Raw genomic sequence first — 18,841 nt, 5'->3', positions numbered from 1 at the left:
CTGGAGTGAATAGACGCTTAGAACGAAGCGCATTCAGACGGATCCGAGAGGTTCGTGAGGCTCTGATTGGATGATACCGATTGAGATTTGATCAATGGCTTTGAGAAAACGAGACTGAGATGATAGTTGAATGAGATTGATTCTGCTACTGATTAATGGCTTATGTGAAATGGACAGATCCGGATTTGGCATGCGAAATCTAATGATGCGTATCTCCGGAAGTAAATGCTCAGCGTTGAAAGATCGAGGCATCCTTGCATTGCAGAGGGAGTTTTTTTGATGTTGAGTTTCAGTTGATGAGTTATTACTATTATCTCGATTCCTGGTCCATCATGCTGGAGGGTATATATAACCTCAAACTCTGTGCAGTAATTCCTAAAGCAGAGAGGTGTCTGCTGTCATTCATTTTGCTGTTAGGCTAGGAATCCTACAGAATATCTCATCCTAGATGAGTTACTCCGTAAGATTCCCGTTGGTAAGATTCGTAAGATTCGTTGGTTCAACCATTTCTCTACGACTGCGCTCGGAGTGCTCCCGGCGACTGCCACACCTGTTACAGTAACGCTGCATGGACGTAGTGGGGAACACCATGGTGATGACTCTACAGTCGATGCTGGTGACCCTCTCCTTGCAGACTTACTGTTGGACCCGGGAACTACTAGAAAGCCAAACTAGACATCGCGAGACCGGCATACTTTCACGATGAAACTTTCATCAGTACAACCGAGTAGCATGAGTTCACCAAGGAGCGGTAGGTCCACTGGATACCCGATTATCTATCCCAAATCATGGTCTACCCTCAAAGACACCAGTACAATAGGGTCTACTCCCCCGATTTATTATTCATGATTCGAGTTAATGATAATTATTGAGTAGAAGAATATTGTAATAATATCAGCCTCCTCCAGAAACCTATGATGTTCCCAGGGGGACCCATTTTAAATTTCCCACATGGCTAGAAACACATCGTTCAATCAGTTTCCCATCTCAGTGTCATCACATAAGGAACACTTTCTTCATTGTTATCAAACCCCGGGAAAGTTGTTTCTCAAAGCTGGATGGATCCCCTTCAATCATTGAGGGGCCTCACAGAGTTCGGCATCATGAGCACCATCTTTCTACGGCGATGGCGGTAGACTAACTCGATACCCAGTCGTGTGATCCGGGACCAACAACCAGCGAAGCAGTACTGAAGTACTCCACACATTTAATGAGTTCAACCAGGCAGATTCGGCTACTCTGGTGAGTACCTTTCATTTCGTGTACTCGACATTTACGACCCCGACCCAAAAACTCACACTAAGAACACAGAACATAGGAGATAGTAGTAATAGTCGGATAACATCTATATAAGTGTAGCAGCTTTCACGGTCGGAAAAGAGGGTCGATAACAATGACAAAGACGAGGACGACAAGATAGCGGTGACAACAACAACAACGACAAGACGGATACACGACAGTCACCAACGCTAACGTGGTGTCATACAGGCGTGCCAGGTTGAGTCAATACAAAACATTACTACCATCACTAGTCACAATCGACACGGGATTACGAGAGAAAAAAAACCCTTCCCACACACGGAAGAACGGTACATTAACTTCTGGCACCTGGTCATTACAAATATAGAGCCGGGGCTCAGCAGTGACAACGCTCATTGTTGCTACTGCTCATTACCTTCACCTTCTGCTATCGAGGAAATAAACCCAAAATAGTCCGCCACAACGACGTTGGAAAGACAAGGATGTTGTACAGTGAGACACGCAGTGGTGTGATCGACCACTACCAAACAGGTTTTAGTACTGACAATAATCTCACAATTCGGAATGAAGACACGCCGCGACAGACTAGGGACTATATAACGAGGCCAACCTCCCCAATAATCACATGAGCAGCTGATACGCCGCATAGCGATGATGATGATGATGATGATGATGCTGAAGAACTACCACCTGCCGAGTTGAGGTTACTCAAGACTGAGCATGTTAAGTGAATCCAACACGAGTCGGTCCGTATCACACGGTTGCCAGTCAGGACTCTGTAGCATATTCTTATGATGATCTCCTTGTTCCTCCTCGACTAACCTAGCCGAGGTCCCCGTCATAGTTGACATACCTCCATATTGTCCACCATTAGCACCGAACAGTAGAGTCGGCGCTGACACAAAACTGCTGTTGTCATCAAGTGGCATTGTATCCCACAGCAGAGACTCCAAGCCAGGCCCAGTAGGCACACTCGAGATTGTCGGCACCCACGTATCACTCGGAGCCGTCGGGATTTGAGGAGCCGCCGGAGCAGTAGGGACCGGGGGTAGAGGCGAGCCCTCAGCAATGGTAGTTGGTTGTTTCAAATGATGCTGTCCGCGTTTCCCTGCGCCACGCATCTGCACTTGGCGTTCTCGCCTCATCTGGGCAAGTTTCTTGAAGGGGATCTGTTCGTTGTGGTCTCCAAATACCAGAGGGAGGGCATCATCATCATCCTCAGGAGTGCAGTCCAGTATAGGAGAATTTATAAGGCGATTAACATTAGCCTGCAATCCCTGCACTCGAGCATATACCACCTCGCATACTTTACTGCTCTTAACTCCAGGGAGTCGGGAATTCTTAAAGGCGTTGAAGAACATATGCGTGAACTTGGGGTCGGTGACGTTGACAAAGGCGTAACCGAAGTTACATCGCGAACGGAAATCAATAGGCATATAGACAAAATCGAATGACCCAACGGGCATGCGAGCCATAACCTCGTTAACCAGAAGTTGCCGAGTATATTTATTGGGAATGTTCTTCAGCATGAGCGTGGTCCTGAGGTCAGATGAGTCCATTGTGATCGCGTTGGACACATTGGGTTGCGATCTCCTCCTCTGCCGAGCACTGGATGACGCCAACCCCGGCTTATGGCTCGGGGTGATACCCCTCACAGGTCGATTCAACTGCGATTGTTGAGGTAAACCTGCCGCCGCAGTATAGGGTTGCCCCATAGACGATGAAGGCATAGGAAATGTCGCTGTGGAAGATGCACTCTGGCCGCCCTCCGCCACAGCAGGTCCCATCACGCTGATAGGAGCAAAAGGCTCCGCTTCGATATTACCCATATTAATACCGGGAGGCGTGTCCATCGGCGAACTCAATGACGCTCCTCCCCTACCTTGTGAACTACTATCTGACAACACGCCATGAGCATAATTTCGTGGCGCGCGAAATCTCTGAGACCAGTAGTAGTACCTCTACTGCTGCTAGGAGCTGACGAGCTCGACGCTGTGACGTGGTTATCCGAACTTTGTCGTTTCGCTACGACGATCTCCTTCGCCAACTTCCATATGTCCTCGAGGCTTTGGCCCGATGACCGGATCTCAGGATTGGACAAGAGCATGGCAGCTGTCTGACGATAGGATAGAGTCATGCTACTAATCATGTTCCTACTATTACTACCTCTACTACCGGCCCATCAGCAGACTCCTCTAGGAGGTCTTTTACCGGCATTTTACTAGAGAACAAATACACTAACACGTACTTCTACTGTCAACCTAATTTCCCACGGCAGCTCAACAACGGCAAAAAGATTAACGGAGCGAACGCATAAATTTAATGATATCACCACACAAGACACTATCAAGTCGTGACGTGTTGCTGCTTACAACACTGCATGATTGACAAGCGCGCGCGCCCTGGTAATCGATTTATCAGCGCAACATCGAGCGGAATGCCGTCTGGCAGTGGTCGATGACTACTATGCAACCTACCGGAGGAAGTAGCCCACTTCGGGTCCCGAATCGCATGTGTATGATACAGCATTCATGCGTCGTTACAGGTTGCCATTAGCAGGCTGGAACTCGATGCATGAAGATAATGTGCCGAGACTCCCACCCAGGGTGGTCTCTCAAAATTGTGCTTTTTTGCTAAAATGGATTCCCTACTTGAACCATCTCGCCGAATCGACTTCCTTGCTCACTAACGCCACGTTCTTGCTCGTGCCCGCGGACATAGCGACTGTATTCGCCACATAGATCTCTGTACGATAGAGTCACGTCACTCACGGTATTGAGATGGAACGAACTGTCTTTCTTGACAGCCCTCGTAAGCATTTGTCCGTCAAATGCAATGGTTATTATCTTATCGTCTGCCCTATGTCTATTCTAAGTCACAAGACCTCCTCCACTGATGAGAGCCTCACAGTCACTAACTCAGCAATAGCAACACAACATATCACCTTAACATTACCATCACATGAAGACACACTATCAAATAAAAGCCCATAGCGTTATTCATACAGCGTTAACTGGTTCGTGCTATTATAATGATCGAGGACAGTGAATTACAAACTGCCCTTCTGGTATAGATCGTAGTAGACGCCCTCTTTAGTCAACAGCTCGGTGTGGGTGCCTTGTTCGACCAATCGTCCACCGGCTATCACCAGTATCAGATCAGCATTGGTGATAGTCGATAAACGATGGGCTATGATCAGTGTTGTTGGCTTTACCACCGTACCTACTATCCAAACATAAAAGCAGGCAGCCACGACCGCCCATATCGTCACCATCAGTGGAGGATTGTCTCGTCGTAGTCAGCTCATCAATAGCCTTCTGCACTACTGCTTCTGATGCCGAATCCAATGCAGAGGTCGCCTCGTCGAGCATGAGTAACCTGATGAACAACATCCAGGAGAATGGGCAAGCATAACCACTCACCTCGGATGCCGCATCAATGCCCTAGCAATGGCCACCCTCTGCTTCTGGCCTCCCGATAGTAGACCACCTCGAGGGCCCAAACCGGCATCCCAAGCCACCTTGTTACCAGCAAAGTCATTCATACCAGCCCGACCACAAATAGAGAGCATCTCCGGGCGCCCAACAGGTGGTGACCTGAGGAATGCCAACTAACCAGTCGTTGATGCAGCATAAGGTGGTGGTGGCCACCCGTATCGAACGTTCTCTTCCAAGCTCAAGTCGAAGAGAACAGGCTCTTGTGCTACAAACCCAATCTGACTTCGCCACCAGCCAACATTCATATCTTCTAGACGAGCCTGAGCAGGCTCAACTAGTATCTGCAAATGAGTACATGATCTATATCCTGCTAGTCTGCTAGGACCTACCTCGCCACCAGTGGGGTCATAAAATCGCTGCAGAAGGGCGAACACAGTCGATTTCCCTCCGCCGCTTGGGCCCACCAAAGCCACAGTTTTACCAGCCTCAATCTCGAAGCTCAAACCAGATAGAATCTGAAAACCACATGCAACATATGAAAATAATGTTACCGACCTGAGCGCCTGGTCTGTGAGGATACGCGAATTGCACATCCTTGAAAGTAATGTTGACCGCTGCCGGAACCGCAGTACCCTAAAACTCACAATTTGATTTTCGAGCAGCAGCAGAAAAGAAAACTCACTTGTGGTCCCCACACACTGTTCTTCCTCCCCCTGTCGCTTGAAGGGTTGATCGAACTCTCGCTATCAAGTAGTTCAAATATGTCGTGTGCCGCTGCCTTGGCTTCGTTGATGTCCCCAACGAAAGCTAGAGCCTGGCCCGCCGCCATAGCTGCTAAGAACACTCCCATCAAGGACTGAATCATCTTGTCAAATGTAAGCCCCTCATCTTGCACCAGTTTGGAACCGTACCTAGGCGACATCATATCGCAACAGGAGACACGCAAATTCTGAGCTCACCAGAACCCCAGGGCCACGCTGAAGAATAGAATCCCCTGTGAAATGCCGTACCAAAGCGCAGCCCAACTGGACTGACGTGCTTGATACGGTACAGCGCGATGGAGGAGGTCTTGGAATCTGAGACATCAAACATTGCTCAGGGTGAAACTAGCGTACGCTCACAAGTTGCGGGTCCACTGCTCCGACACGAGAGCGCGAATTGTCCTTATGTTCTGAACTGTGTCCGAGGCCACCTGGTTCGCAGCCAGGGAGTCAGCACTCTTATTCTTATCGATTCCAATGCTCACTGCCATCTGTATGCCACCTAGAGAGACCAATGCTCTTCAATAACGAGAGGCGACTAAGTGCGTACCAGCTCCGGCCATCAGAGGTAGAATCGCTAGCATCACCAGCGTGAGCTTCCACGAGCCGAAGAAAGCGATAATAAGACCGGCTATAAGGGACGCTGAGAATTGGCAATAAGCACCTGGCATTAGTTATACAGTGACTATGATGTCCATGGTATACGCACCCAGCTGAACACCACTGATAGCGTTCATCTTGAGGGCGTATGTGGCAAGAGCCGCAGTGAGGCGACCCGGCGAGTGCTTAGGGTCGTCAAAGAACGCCATATCCTGGTACCAACAGTAACCACCTATACACGAGGTCATCCTACCTGCTCCAAGAACTTCCCAAAACACAGCATTCGGACTCGTTTCGTGAGGTGCTCTCCAATGAAGGCAAAGCCGCCTACTTGGGTGAAGGCCCCAAACAAAGTTGCTACCGCCAAAATAACATATCTAAGAGACGCCGTGATGAACACTGGTCAGAGCCGCCGACCCACCCAATTGACGCCAGTATGACTCCGTCCATCATCTCGTCAGGATCAGTCTTATAAAAGGCCCGCATAGAGCGGGAAAGTAGGAAGCCCTCGAATGGCATGACCGATCCGAAAACAGCCGCTCCCAGTAGAGCTGGGATATAGAACCCACTCTCGGGCTTCGACAAGGCGAAAATACGTCTCCAAGGCACCTGACAGCTTCCACTAGTGAGCTTGAGGATGATTACACTAGATAAGGAGATTACCTTATAGGCCTTAGCAATTGCATCGATACGCTCACGCTCGATCTCCTTCTCTGTACGTGTATCGACTACGTTGGACTTCTCCCCAGCTTGGCCACCTTACGAGAGACAAACACTAAAGGCAATGCTCACGGCCTACTAGACCGACTCACCATGACTTGCCGCGCTCGAACTGGCAGTAGAACTAAAACAACCGCAACTCCAGCAAGGACTCTATCTAGAGGGCATCTCACTGTTGCCGTTGAATATCCAGTTGACCATCTTTCTGCTTAGCATCCGCTGCAGCAGCCTGTTGAGCCGCCACAAGTGTGTTGTAGACACCCTGGGGCTTACCTGAGCTGACCATACACACCGACTCTGACACACGATCGGCCCTCACTTATGAGCTCCTCATGAGTCCCTTGCTCCACCAGACAACCAGACTTCATCACAAAGATGACATCAGAATTGCGTATAGTCGATAAACGATGCGCTATTGATATGGTGGTCAGCTGGGAAGTGCGCTGCAAACTAAAAAAGCACATAACAGCCTCAGTGAGCAGCCATCGACTAGCAGGGACAGTGCTACCTATCGATGGTCTCCTGCACCATCTTTTCACTCTCATTATCCAATGCAGATGTGGCCTCATCCAATAACAGTATCTGTCATCATTATAACTATGATTTACCATCACGGAAAAAGCATGCGAATGAATATATAATTGGAATTTCAACCGTGCTGTGAAAAACATATTTCACGACTACTGCATACCACGAATATCGTTTTTTTTCACAGAGTATTACACCACTCCATGTAAAACATGCGAGACGCCAATGATCAAGCATTTACTACAATGCATATGATATCATCTGTCCCGAAACAGTTGATACCCAATAAATACAGTAGTTGAAGTTATACCTACCTGAGGATTTCTAAGTAGTGCCCGAGCAATCGCTACACGTTGCTTCTGGCCTCCGGATATTTGACTACCCCCACCACTAGAGCTCCCACAATACGTATTGTACCCATCTGGTAGAGACGATATGAAGGCATGCACCTGCCGACCTCAGCAATGACTCAATTCATTTCTATTCCGACACTCACATTAGCTCTCTTGCATGCCGCCTTAATTTCCTCATCAGTCGGAACGTAAGGCAACCCATATGCCAAGTTGTCCTTTATGGAAGCGGCAAACAATATAGGCTCTTGGCCAACATACCTGTACAGACCAACCATCGACACTTCGAAGTAAAAGCTGCTGCTGCTGCTGTCATACCCAAAGATTGACCTCACACACTGAGGGCTGCCTTCTAACGTACGGATGTCTTTGCCATTGAGTAGAACTCTGCCGCTGGTGGGGTCATAAAAGCGTTCCAGTAGAGCGACTATAGTACCTTAGCCAGCAAAGAATCTAAGTGCAGTCATCAAAGGGAATCCCCTCACTTTTCCCCGAGCCGCTCTCGCCAACAAACGCCACTTTTTTGCCGATTTCTATGTCCAACGTAACACTCTTCAGCACGGGCACCTCAGGCCGCGACGGATACGTAAAGCTCACGCCGTCCAGAGTCATTTTCTCCATCTTCGGCACGGCATAAAATACGACCATATTCCCTGAGAGAAAAATCCTTATCGCGATGAACCAAGTCGTGCACGCGTCACCATCAGGACCCCTGGCCGGAATTGGCGGTTCTATACTGCCGCCCTTGTCATCTATCAACTCCAGAATGTCTGTAGCTGATGACCTCCCTATATTGAAAGCTTGCATAGGAGCCAGGGCTTGTCCCAGACCGAAAGTTCCTGGCATAAAGAAACTACAAATACGCCCCCTCCAAGATCACCAACTACCCATTATTAGGGAGAAGAAAATAGTGAGAATGTCGCCCCCGTTGAAGGGCTCATCTGTGAAGTCGTTCTCAACGCCATCACGAACTAGTGTTCCTCCGTACCTAAATATTGCATCATACCATAAACTCGCCAACTCATATGCTCACCAAAAGGTTAAAGCATATGAGAAGTAAACCGCGCCGAAAGTCAAGCCAAGGCCAAGCCCTGCTTGGAAACCCAGTCTGGTGCCACCTACAACAATAACAAGTCGTTCAAGTAACCACCGACTTACCCCCCTACCTTTCCTAGCCTCTTCCAGTGAATTAGTGTAGCGCTGCACTTCATGCCTCTGCGTACCCATCATAGTAACAGTACGAATCGAGCTGAGCACCTGCCAAGCCTTGACCATCATCACTCCACAAGCCCACGTATATACGACCTCCTCCGCAATAGCGCCCGCCCTAGCATACCACGATTGAGATTCATTAGCAGATTGTGCCATAGCGTGCCCAAGTATAGCCGATGCGGCAATCACTACGGGCATGGCCGCCAAGGCTACGAGGCAGACCTAATTCGCACAAGATCCTTCTTGACGATGATGATGAGATGCTCACCTTCCAGCCTCTTATAAATCCTAAAACGTAACCAAAAATGAACATAGATAAATTCATGGTGAAAACGCCAAGTTTAAATCCAATAGCATTCTGAACCTACCACAACAAGAGAGACTTCACAGAACCAGCAATTTCCCTTCCCACCTTGGAGACGTCTTCAGTCATCCTAGTCGGCAGTTCAGCCGGCGAAATTGTGTCGAACCAAGCCACATCATGAGAGAGCACTAACAAAATCAGCATGGAAAAATATGCACATGGTCAACTACATGTGTAGATGACATTTGCGGAAATTCTGAGGGAAAATTGAGGAAATTCTCATCGGTTTTTGTGCACAAAATTTCAAATTTATACATAAACTTCTAGACCCAGCTGGAGAAAGCGAACATATATTCCAACACTGTAAATGACTCTCATAAACAGTGTTTCAAAATAGGCCTGCTTTCCTCAGCTGACCTCGGACGTTTCCTCACTAATTATAGAAATTCCCATATGTTCTCGGGTAGAAGTGTAAACGAGCCAACAATAATTTCCTTAGAATTTTCATATCCATGCACCAACGACTGACCAGCTTCAAAATAGGCTCTCCTGATAGTAGTAGCTTGGCTCTGTGCAGTGAAAGTCAGCAGTCCATGCCAGAGCCCAGCAAGAACCAGCGCTGCAAGCCCAATATAAACCTTAGTGAATTTCAGTGCGGGAAGAACATCACAACCGCTGACCTACCAAGTACACACAACGCTTGGAAATCTCGTCCATAAAATCAACGCCTTCAGGGTTGCCAAGGACGTCTGAAAAATAATAATTTATTCCTCTTGAATCCTCCCAAAAACTCACCAACAAGATCTCCAAAAACGTAGGCGAACATTGGCAGGGAAATTCCGTGCAGGGCCGCGGCCAACACCGCGACAACTGAGGCACGCAGAAAATAAGTTATTAACAATAAGAGTAAAGGAGTTCCTCACCAATGGCTATCAATTGAGCTCTAGTCGCAAAACGGAAGAGCTTATAATACGGCACAATCTTCTTCTTAGTACGAGTCGTGGGGGAGGCGACGACAACGTCATCACTCTCCGCAGTAGAAGGAGCAACTGCTGTTCCGATAGACATTAGAAATGCTAAAGGACTACAACCAATACAGTGGCTGGCACATGGGCTATGGTGAGCGGTGAACTCTAACACAATGGGTGGTTCAAAATGTGTACAGCGCTGTTGGTCATCTCACTGAATGCTCCTTACGTTGGCTCGTATTCACCTAATAGAACTAGTTGCGGAGCGAGCGAAGCGAGCGGAGCGTATTCTCTCACTTTACTAACACTTTGTGCGTGCGTGCGTGCGAACAAATTATCCAGCTCGATCTAGAGAGGATATGATCACATGCTATACACCATTCGATAGCTCTCGCTCTGGGGATACTAGAAAAAATACGAAATTAGGGTTCCGCCCGGACCATGTAGATTTCCGTGCAAAAAACGTATTTTTGCAGAAAAACGCCAGGCATGGGAATCGAACCCGGATGCCGAGCTCCGCCCCTTCGTCACGAAGGCCTAGTAATATAGCCACACCTTCATCGAGAAGATCTTCTATGCTGGAATAGGTACTTCCACTACGATTTCTATGAGGACGACAATTAACAGTCAGCACCTTAATATATATTTATTATATGGTTTTAATATAAACTAGTTAATATTACTATATAGTGTGTTTAATATCCTTATAATCATATATAAATAGAGAGAGAGAATAGTGATAGCCCCTCTAAGTTAACATATAATATATTATCCTGGTGTTTATTAGGGTTATCGTATATTACGATATGTTAACTTATAATTGATAATGGCGTGATTTTCTTCGTGTAGCGAGGTTAACAGCGCTCTATAGGATGAGCAAAGTTCTTTCCATCACTCGCCGGTAATACAACCCCTCATTGACAGAAACACAACAATTCCGTATTGACAACTACATAGACCTTTCAAGACACTCAGCATGCCTCAAACTCACAGCCGAATCCACAGCGTATAGCGATCCCTCACTTTCCTCTGCTGATGCACTCTAGCGACTCTATCACCAACAGAAGACTCCTCCCACTACATTCACTAGTATTCCAACCTCATCAACAACGAGAAATTTACAATGGTTGTGAATCATATACATTCAAAGAATGTCGATCTCTTGATACATCAAAGGAGATTTGGAGAGCTAATGACTGATGATTACACCAACTAAGCAAGGCCTGCATGGAGGTCTATATAACAACACAACACACTATGTTGAATACATTCCATAGATGAACACAAGAGACAACTAAACGGTAGCACTCCTGAGTAACTATTGCAGATGTGCAAATACTAGCATATTAGTAAAACTCACCCATACCGTAATTCAATCTAAACCTCAGACTTGACCTCAAGCTCTTCCTCAGCTGACCAGCCTTCCTCACTATGGCGAATCGCACCCAGTGTTACGAAGATCACACCGACAACCAACAGATATACACCGGTGATTGTACATACGATATGGCCACTGCACACGTAGAAAGTACCAAGGACAAGATAGAACCAACCTCGGCCGAAGAGGTGGCCCAAAAACGTAGTGTCTCCGATCACATTCTTAGCATATGTTGATCCCGGGAAGATCTCAATGAGCATCATCAACAGACTAAAAATGACAAAAAACACGAGTACGCAAAAATTAAGAGGAGTTCGATACAACGGTATGAAGGAAAACTCAGTAATAGAGGAGACCAGGGCGAACACAGCAGAGAGAAAGGCAGCTATTGCGCCAACGATGCCAATAACACGAGTAAAAATAGTGCTGTGCGGAGTGGGATCTTCAAACGCATACCGCACCTGATGGAAATGATCGAGAAACACTTCAAGACGTCACATGTCCAACCTTTTCCTCAAAGGTGACGTTGACCTTGCTGTTGTCTTTAGGGCTTTCCTCGATAGCAGACATATAAAAATAGTATGGCTATCACCACTAATCACCGAAACAACCCACATACAATTCAGAACACATCACAATGTGTAGTAGCTTTACGCTAGTACTTTGTGCTCACCAACAATACGGGAAGCAACAACTGCTAGCTTGACACCGTATACTCTTCAACGATCGTATAGAAGCTTAGTCATATTTCAACTTAAGTCTCGGATATCATATTTTCAAACTATTTCGAACCGAGTTGAAGTCCATCCTCTCCAAGTTTTATACAAGTTGTTAAGGATCGGTTTAGTATTGAGCGCTACCCTCGGACTGCTGACGAACACACGTTTTTCAAACCTGCCATATGAGCGATTTACACATTTTACAACTTATCTCTTTAACGTTGAAAGTTTGTTAAGAACATATCAAAATATACAAAAGCATAACCTGATGCGAACTACCCGATAGATACCCAATAAGTATACCAACAACTAAAAACGGTTCGATCGTAGAATGTTTCAGCACTACACAAGTCCGATGAAACTTTGCACCATGCCCAAATACAACTCAACCATTAAGGATTATCAACCCTATTGAAAACACTTGTTGAAAGCGACTTGATCTTATGACATTATGCAGCAATTTCATTGCTGGCTAACAACAAGAATTTTGGTACAAAATCTTACGGGTAAGTGATAAGTGTGTACAAAAGTAACTCGGAAGACTTCTTATTGAGCTTATACATTAGTAGCACCGTTGAGAGGCTCGGTCATGGACACTTCCTTACGATGAGTGAAGCCCCAAACACCAAACACGAGAGCTACTGCGATCAAGTATAGACCAACAACGAAGGAAATGATCGAAGTGAAGCCACTCTGGACACCGCCACAGGTGAACAGAAGGCCGAGGTAGAGGTAGAATGAACCACGTCCGAGGAGATGACTTAGGAACTTGGCTTGAGAGAAGATAACCTTAGACAGCTTTGATCCAGGGAACAACTCTATGAAGGTCAGAACAATACCGAATATCATAAAGAACACACCGAGAACATAAGACAAGGGATTGGTGACCATGTTGAAGAAGTTGATCATGCTCAACAAGCCGGCAACGAACGTAGCGAGGGCAGCCAATACGCCTAGGATACGAATCAAGGCGTTACTGCCATTGGTGGTATCGGACCAAGCTCGAGAGATCTGAATGATACATATACGAGATGAGTAATTAGGGAGGTAACTTACTTTCTCTTTCCACGTGAGATTTGGTTTCATACCAGGAGTAGTATTAGTGGCCATTGTTGCACACTCTTAATGCGAGTTAATATTCAGAAACTACGACAAAAATCATTCTAATCCAAGCCCAATACGACGCCATAAAAATCACGGAATTCACCGGATAAAAGTTTTCCACTAGCAACAGAAAGATGAATCTTCATAGAAAATTAACTACTCTCCAAATCACACAATAAGCTAGCCATGCTAGCCTCAGTAACTTCACGTATCACGGGGACAACTCGCACAAGGTCGTAATGGAAATGCTCTCATCATCGGCGCATGATACAATCGATTAGAACGGCGTAGCGCTCAAGCCACATTGGTGTCACACTTTGTCTACCGCTGAAAAATCATCATGGAAAACGCTGCAAACAATACGGCAACTTCTGGGCCTTCATTCACGGATAAGGTAATCCTAATCAGCATAGTTTGTATATGAAGATGATGGATTCATCGAGATTAACTCGGCAGACACACAGGGGGATACGTTTTCGAATTGTCGATTGTCACACATGTGACGCGAAATAACTCTGCAATTTCCGTCTGGTTTATCAGGGATTGGAAATGCATCATACGCATACCACGCGTGTTGGAATTGACGGTTATGACAATGTCCTCCCCGCTGTAGGCCCGATTAGCTTGGAATGACCTCATTGGTGACTCCAACCCTATAATGAAGATAGTCGGCATCATTGGCGCCTTCTTAATCGTCCTCATTGCATTCTTCGGCTTCTTCAGGGTCTTCAACTCGGTAAGTTTTCAGTCTGTGTCCATCTCATCCATTCACTGTAACAGCTTCCTTTCAGGTCCTCAGCCCGCTGTCATACATGCTTTCAATATTTTATATGATATTTGGTCTCACTCTCCTAGCCGTAGAAATGGCCCCAACATGGTCTCTATCACAAGCCATCCTACGCTGGGCTCCTTTCCTTGATACTCTCATCGGCCGAGGCTTGGTCTATCTGTACATAGGCCTGCTGTACGTAACAGGAGGGGTCGACAGTGGGGTCACGTCTTGGACCTACCTCATTATCGGCATCTATTTACTAGTGCTAGCAATAGCGAACTTCGTAGTGGGATACATTGACAGTAAGGGTAGTCCCCATCCAACCAGCAACGTGTAAATTTGACCTATTTGAAGTGCTTGTGCTGCAAGCGCCTCAAATCGTTGAATCAACAATTTTTAGGAAGAGTTTCAAGTTCAAATTGATCCTGTTGGATTCCTACGAGTACAATCTAGAACTAAAAAGGTGGAATCGATGTTCTCGCTTCTACGTTTCGTCATCCAGAGTTTTCATACTCATGTTTCGTGAAGATAATCTCCTGAATGTACTCGGTGCTCCACAATGAAGGGTATTTTATAGTCTGGCATTCGTACTTTGTGGGCTGTTACCATCCTTCGGGCAGCTAGTTCGATGGAGGTTCGAGTTCAGTGGTTATGGCGACATCCTCTTGCCCTGCCAGATACTGCAGGGCTATTTCATTTGTCGAACCTCACTGATATCGCTTGGAAGCTTGGGGCGTGACATAACGAAGGTCCGGAGGAGGGAGTCATACTCAGTACCGTAGGACTTCTGTCTTGCCGGAACCACAGACAAATCGTCAAGCACTGTGTTGAACGAGATATGCTCGGTTATGTGATTCGCGAAACGGGATCACATCATCACCATGACCTCTCGTGACTATCCGCTGAAGACCGTGAAGTGTTTTTAATGCAACTCGACGGCGGAGTCGAGTTGATACGGATACCGGAGTCCACATCGGCCGGGAGACACCAACCGTGACCTCTAGAAGCTTCTGCAGTCTTTTTTGGAGGAGTTACTAAGGATAGTACCCATCGGAAACCGTCAGTCCTCGGGTGAGTACCCACCACGGGTCATTAATTTTGATGCAAGGGATTGATGAACCATATCGTGAAGAACCGTGAGTCTTCATCTATCGATATAAAACTAACTGCTACTGTACATAATGATAGCCGAGGGGACTCCGCTCGGCATAATCATAGGGTACTGCTCGACACGATCTTTGCATATGGCCAGCGCTTCTTGAACGAGTGCATTGTAATTTCGTTGTCCTTCGTAACAGCAACAGGAAGAGCAAATGCGTTTCAGCGCTGTGCTTGATTTGCTCTGAAATGATCAGCTATTGATAAAATTTCGGGTAATTCATCAAAAACAGTCATTAAAAAATGCCAGATAGTATTTTTTGAAACAAATGGGTACATAACTAGAAATTCGAGTACACCAATAAATTGATCTGGAAATGCTGCAGCTACACGGTCCTTCAAAGCGCATACCTCTCACTGAAAACACTACAAGGCAAATGACTAGTGATAGAAACTTGACATTGCAACACACACAAGGTTTCAGACTTCCTTGGGCGTTGCCAGCTCGAAATGATAACGGTACTTCGCCAAAACCCAATCTAGTCGATAACATAGATCCTCAACGAGCTCTGGAGAACCTGGACACGCAACTTGCAATATACACTCCTTACTAATAAACCATCTACAGTCGGATTCTGCCAATACCGCGTTTATAGCATCCATGACTTTTGGTTCCTTAGTGGCAATACATTGTGTCAACTCGTCGATGAAAGCATTGATACTGGCTTCTTCGAGATTACGCTTACCCACAAAATAATACACCAAGACGCTTCGCAAGACCTGATCAAATTGGCAAGTGAAAAGGGCCCATTCTATACAACGTTGTACCAGTATGCGTTTAGCAGGGGGCAACGAGAGTGGTATCGCATCGAGGATTGCTAGTGCATTGGACCAATGCTGCATATCCTCTTCTTCCCAGTAATCCACATGGATACCAAATGCCTGCTGTTCAGCAATAGTGGAACGCTTCATTGTTGTCCTGGCCTGAGGATGAGATCCAAGCAAACACTTCAGTATGAGAGGCCTACGTGCATGTCTCGAAGGTCCTTTACACACTTAGCCTCGAGAGGTGGTAACAATGAGTAGAGGAGGGAGTTGTGGCAGAGCCCCGTAGCATCGAACGCTGCGGCGGCAACGTTATATTGGAATAGCTGAATAGAGTAGAAGTAGTGAGTACGGATCATGATATTCCATACAGTATCCGCCTGCATCTCCACGTCTCGAATGTATTCATCCGTGAAAACAACCGTTGTGAGCGGACAGAGTTTGATCTCAGTGTTACAGGAATACCTAAGGGGCAAACGAATGCAATCATGATTTCGCACTACCGTTGACCTACTGCATAGCTGCAGACACTATCTGGTCGGTCGATAGAGGCATTGGCACTCCGGCTTCTGACCGCAACTGACCGTTCAATGCACCGTACCTGATACGTCACCTAAGACGTACGCCTCAGGCATGATGCCTGATAGAGATAAACTCACTCAGCAACATTGTCGAGTATAAGCATAGTTCGTCCTCCTTCGCGTCGCTCCTTAGCCACCTCTAACGACTTGAGCAAGGCGAGGTATCCCACAGATGGACTCGACTGATCTCCACATATGAGGTCAAGACCCTCAATGCCCTGCTTATGTGTTATAGCTCCTGGAGCTGGTCCAAGAGGGTTGCAGTACACTACAGATATACCTGACCACAGAGACATGTCAATTTGATGATGATAAAATACATACCACAATTCCACTACAACTTTCGAAGGGGTACACCTTCCCTCCCAATGAGATGCATTCCCTCGGGCGGGGCAGGCATGCCACTCAAAGATGCCAATCAATTCCCCAGAAGGGGCGGCTATGCCACCCGAAGATACTGATCAATTCCTCTAAGCGGGGCAACTATGCCACTCAAAGATACTGATCAATTCCTCTAGGCGGGGCAACTATGCCACTCAAACATACTAATCAACTCCTCAACGCGAGGTGATTAGGCCACTAAGAGATATGGCTTGGTACGGTCACTTCATATAGACGAGTTAACTAAGCTACCCAAATATGAGTCTTTAGTACAATCAGTTCCGCCAGGCGGGGCCACTATGCCATCCCAAGGTAGGTCTTATTATTTAGCAGACGCACAAGGTAGTATGATCAATTTCGTTAGCACGACCAAAATAATTTCAATTTTGTCTACTCCCCTATGAAGTGGACTCAGCTCTGGGGCAGATATGCCATCCCGAAAGGATTGGCCTCGCTAAGAGCGCACTAGGAGTTCAAGAGGCGTATAGACACCCTCACACATACCTTCGTTTAGAGCATTGGAAACTATCTTGTTGAGGGCGGAGGCCATATACATACTGGTAGCCGTAGATGGTCCTCTTATGGCTATTGATTGCCCTTCTGCTGTGGGGGAAAGAGCATCGACGATGCCAAGTCCGGTACCTGCACACACATCTGGATGAGGGATCATAGCATGCGGACTTTTGCTCACGGAATCTTCTCGCAACCGGAATTCGATCAACGATTGGTACAAAAGGCAATCGCATTGCATCAAACCTTCCCAGATTATCGAATTGGACCTCTACAGAAGAAGAGCATTGGAACTAGCTATGTAACTGGTCGTGTCTCACGCGTCCCAGTAACGACTGGAGCATCGTGTTTCAGCAGAAGTACTGTAGCGATCGAAGAATCGAAATGGACCTACCATAAATAATGGAAAATAGGATATCTGCAAATAATCAAGGGTCCTACCACAACTCCTTTCGCGTCTTCTGACAGAGACACTAGCTCGCCAATGGACGGATTGAGCTCCTTGCTGCGGACTTTCAGCATGTTCGGGCTTGACGCCACCACCTACGGCCAAACATTTGAAGTACGCGCCCTTGACCGTGATAACGAATCAAAAGGCCTCCGACAGCAGTGGAGAAGAGCATACAAGGTCCAGCAGACGATTCAAATGAAACTTACCGTGATGTCGCCAGCCTTAGCCTCTAGGGCGCTCTGCAGACCTTGCACTGTCTCAGGGATACTGGTAGCAAATCGCCGCCGAGCAAGAAGGACCTGAGCAGCCCTTGGCAGGGTTACACTCGACCTCAACCATAGTCGTGTGGATACTAGTCGACTTAACATTATTAGATGAAAGGAACACGCGCTGCCAAGACAAAATTGCGAAACATGTGTCAGGGAACTAGCGGAGCGATGTGGAACAACGCAGAATGAGTTGTCGTTCGCCATCGAATAGTCTCCACTGATCAAGGAATAAGCGATGGCACATAGAGGTCTCTATCACTAGGTATACGGCGGCTTCCACTAAACGATCTTTAGAACGTTTAGGACTCAACGATGGTTCATGCGGTGGACTCCTTCGGTGGCTCCAATGAGCATCCATATTGTCCGACAAGCATAATGGTCAAAAGGTCTTTTGCGTACAATGAGTTTCCTAGCGGAGAAGATTCTAAATCATGTGCGATTTGTCCCTAGTCAGCGTAGTTGATGTCATTCGCGCCTTCCGCCAGTTGATTGACTTGATTTTCATTCGGAAATGGGGAGGAAGGACGATAGACGAAGTCGCAGTAAAAGCCACGAGAATAAGTGGCGATCTGAAAGGGAAGAATCAACCTGTGAAGATGAAGAGGAAAATCAG

At 46.8% G+C, this 18,841-nt stretch overlaps 6 protein-coding genes across 6 annotated transcripts; all 6 read right to left on the bottom strand.

Moving 5' to 3' along the window:
* Positions 1 to 1,445: 1,445 nt before the first annotated feature.
* Pmar_PMAR000028 (hypothetical protein) lies at positions 1,446 to 2,819 on the bottom strand (the record flags this gene model as incomplete). The annotated part of the gene is made up of 1 exon (XM_002781601.1): positions 1,446 to 2,819. The coding sequence occupies one exon, from the start codon at positions 2,817 to 2,819 to the stop codon at positions 1,965 to 1,967; it is 855 nt and encodes a 284-aa protein (XP_002781647.1). The 3' UTR covers positions 1,446 to 1,964.
* Positions 2,820 to 3,121: 302 nt separating this feature from the next.
* Pmar_PMAR000027 (hypothetical protein) lies at positions 3,122 to 3,477 on the bottom strand (the record flags this gene model as incomplete). Its single annotated transcript, XM_002781600.1, has 3 exons — positions 3,122 to 3,157; positions 3,260 to 3,376; positions 3,427 to 3,477. The coding sequence occupies 3 exons, from the start codon at positions 3,475 to 3,477 to the stop codon at positions 3,122 to 3,124; spliced, it is 204 nt and encodes a 67-aa protein (XP_002781646.1).
* Positions 3,478 to 4,309: 832 nt separating this feature from the next.
* Positions 4,310 to 10,240, bottom strand: Pmar_PMAR000026 (multidrug resistance protein, putative; the record flags this gene model as incomplete). The annotated part of the gene is made up of 30 exons (XM_002781599.1): positions 4,310 to 4,482; positions 4,532 to 4,638; positions 4,683 to 4,856; positions 4,911 to 5,212; positions 5,253 to 5,330; positions 5,380 to 5,608; positions 5,657 to 5,773; positions 5,819 to 5,960; positions 6,009 to 6,122; positions 6,168 to 6,270; positions 6,312 to 6,435; positions 6,480 to 6,816; positions 6,977 to 7,051; positions 7,098 to 7,228; positions 7,287 to 7,360; positions 7,621 to 7,755; positions 7,803 to 7,917; positions 7,975 to 8,092; positions 8,142 to 8,309; positions 8,358 to 8,495; positions 8,541 to 8,644; positions 8,690 to 8,774; positions 8,823 to 8,913; positions 8,962 to 9,090; positions 9,137 to 9,232; positions 9,281 to 9,360; positions 9,702 to 9,810; positions 9,857 to 9,921; positions 9,968 to 10,042; positions 10,096 to 10,240. The coding sequence occupies 30 exons, from the start codon at positions 10,238 to 10,240 to the stop codon at positions 4,310 to 4,312; spliced, it is 3,933 nt and encodes a 1,310-aa protein (XP_002781645.1).
* Positions 10,241 to 11,517: 1,277 nt separating this feature from the next.
* Pmar_PMAR000025 (hypothetical protein) lies at positions 11,518 to 12,088 on the bottom strand (the record flags this gene model as incomplete). The annotated part of the gene is made up of 3 exons (XM_002781598.1): positions 11,518 to 11,788; positions 11,843 to 11,979; positions 12,017 to 12,088. The coding sequence occupies 3 exons, from the start codon at positions 12,086 to 12,088 to the stop codon at positions 11,518 to 11,520; spliced, it is 480 nt and encodes a 159-aa protein (XP_002781644.1).
* A 550-nt stretch (positions 12,089 to 12,638) lies between these two features.
* Pmar_PMAR000024 (conserved hypothetical protein) lies at positions 12,639 to 13,385 on the bottom strand. Its single transcript, XM_002781597.1, has 2 exons — positions 13,294 to 13,385; positions 12,639 to 13,248 (listed from the first exon to the last, which is right to left on the bottom strand). The coding sequence occupies exons 1-2, from the start codon at positions 13,345 to 13,347 to the stop codon at positions 12,793 to 12,795; spliced, it is 510 nt and encodes a 169-aa protein (XP_002781643.1). The 5' UTR covers positions 13,348 to 13,385; the 3' UTR covers positions 12,639 to 12,792.
* A 2,268-nt stretch (positions 13,386 to 15,653) lies between these two features.
* On the bottom strand, positions 15,654 to 18,327 carry Pmar_PMAR000023 (hypothetical protein; the record flags this gene model as incomplete). Its single annotated transcript, XM_002781596.1, has 11 exons — positions 15,654 to 15,789; positions 15,838 to 15,991; positions 16,040 to 16,195; positions 16,240 to 16,362; positions 16,408 to 16,501; positions 16,551 to 16,637; positions 16,696 to 16,897; positions 17,503 to 17,640; positions 17,829 to 17,898; positions 17,950 to 18,051; positions 18,166 to 18,327. The coding sequence occupies 11 exons, from the start codon at positions 18,325 to 18,327 to the stop codon at positions 15,692 to 15,694; spliced, it is 1,386 nt and encodes a 461-aa protein (XP_002781642.1). The 3' UTR covers positions 15,654 to 15,691.
* Positions 18,328 to 18,841: the final 514 nt, after the last annotated feature.

The sequence above is a fragment of the Perkinsus marinus genome (genome assembly GCF_000006405.1).
Source record: "Perkinsus marinus ATCC 50983 genomic scaffold scf_1104296941728, whole genome shotgun sequence".
Lineage (NCBI taxonomy): Eukaryota > Perkinsozoa > Perkinsida > Perkinsidae > Perkinsus > Perkinsus marinus.
Note: the sequence above shows the minus strand (reverse complement) of the source record. Positions and strands in the feature narration are given on the sequence as shown.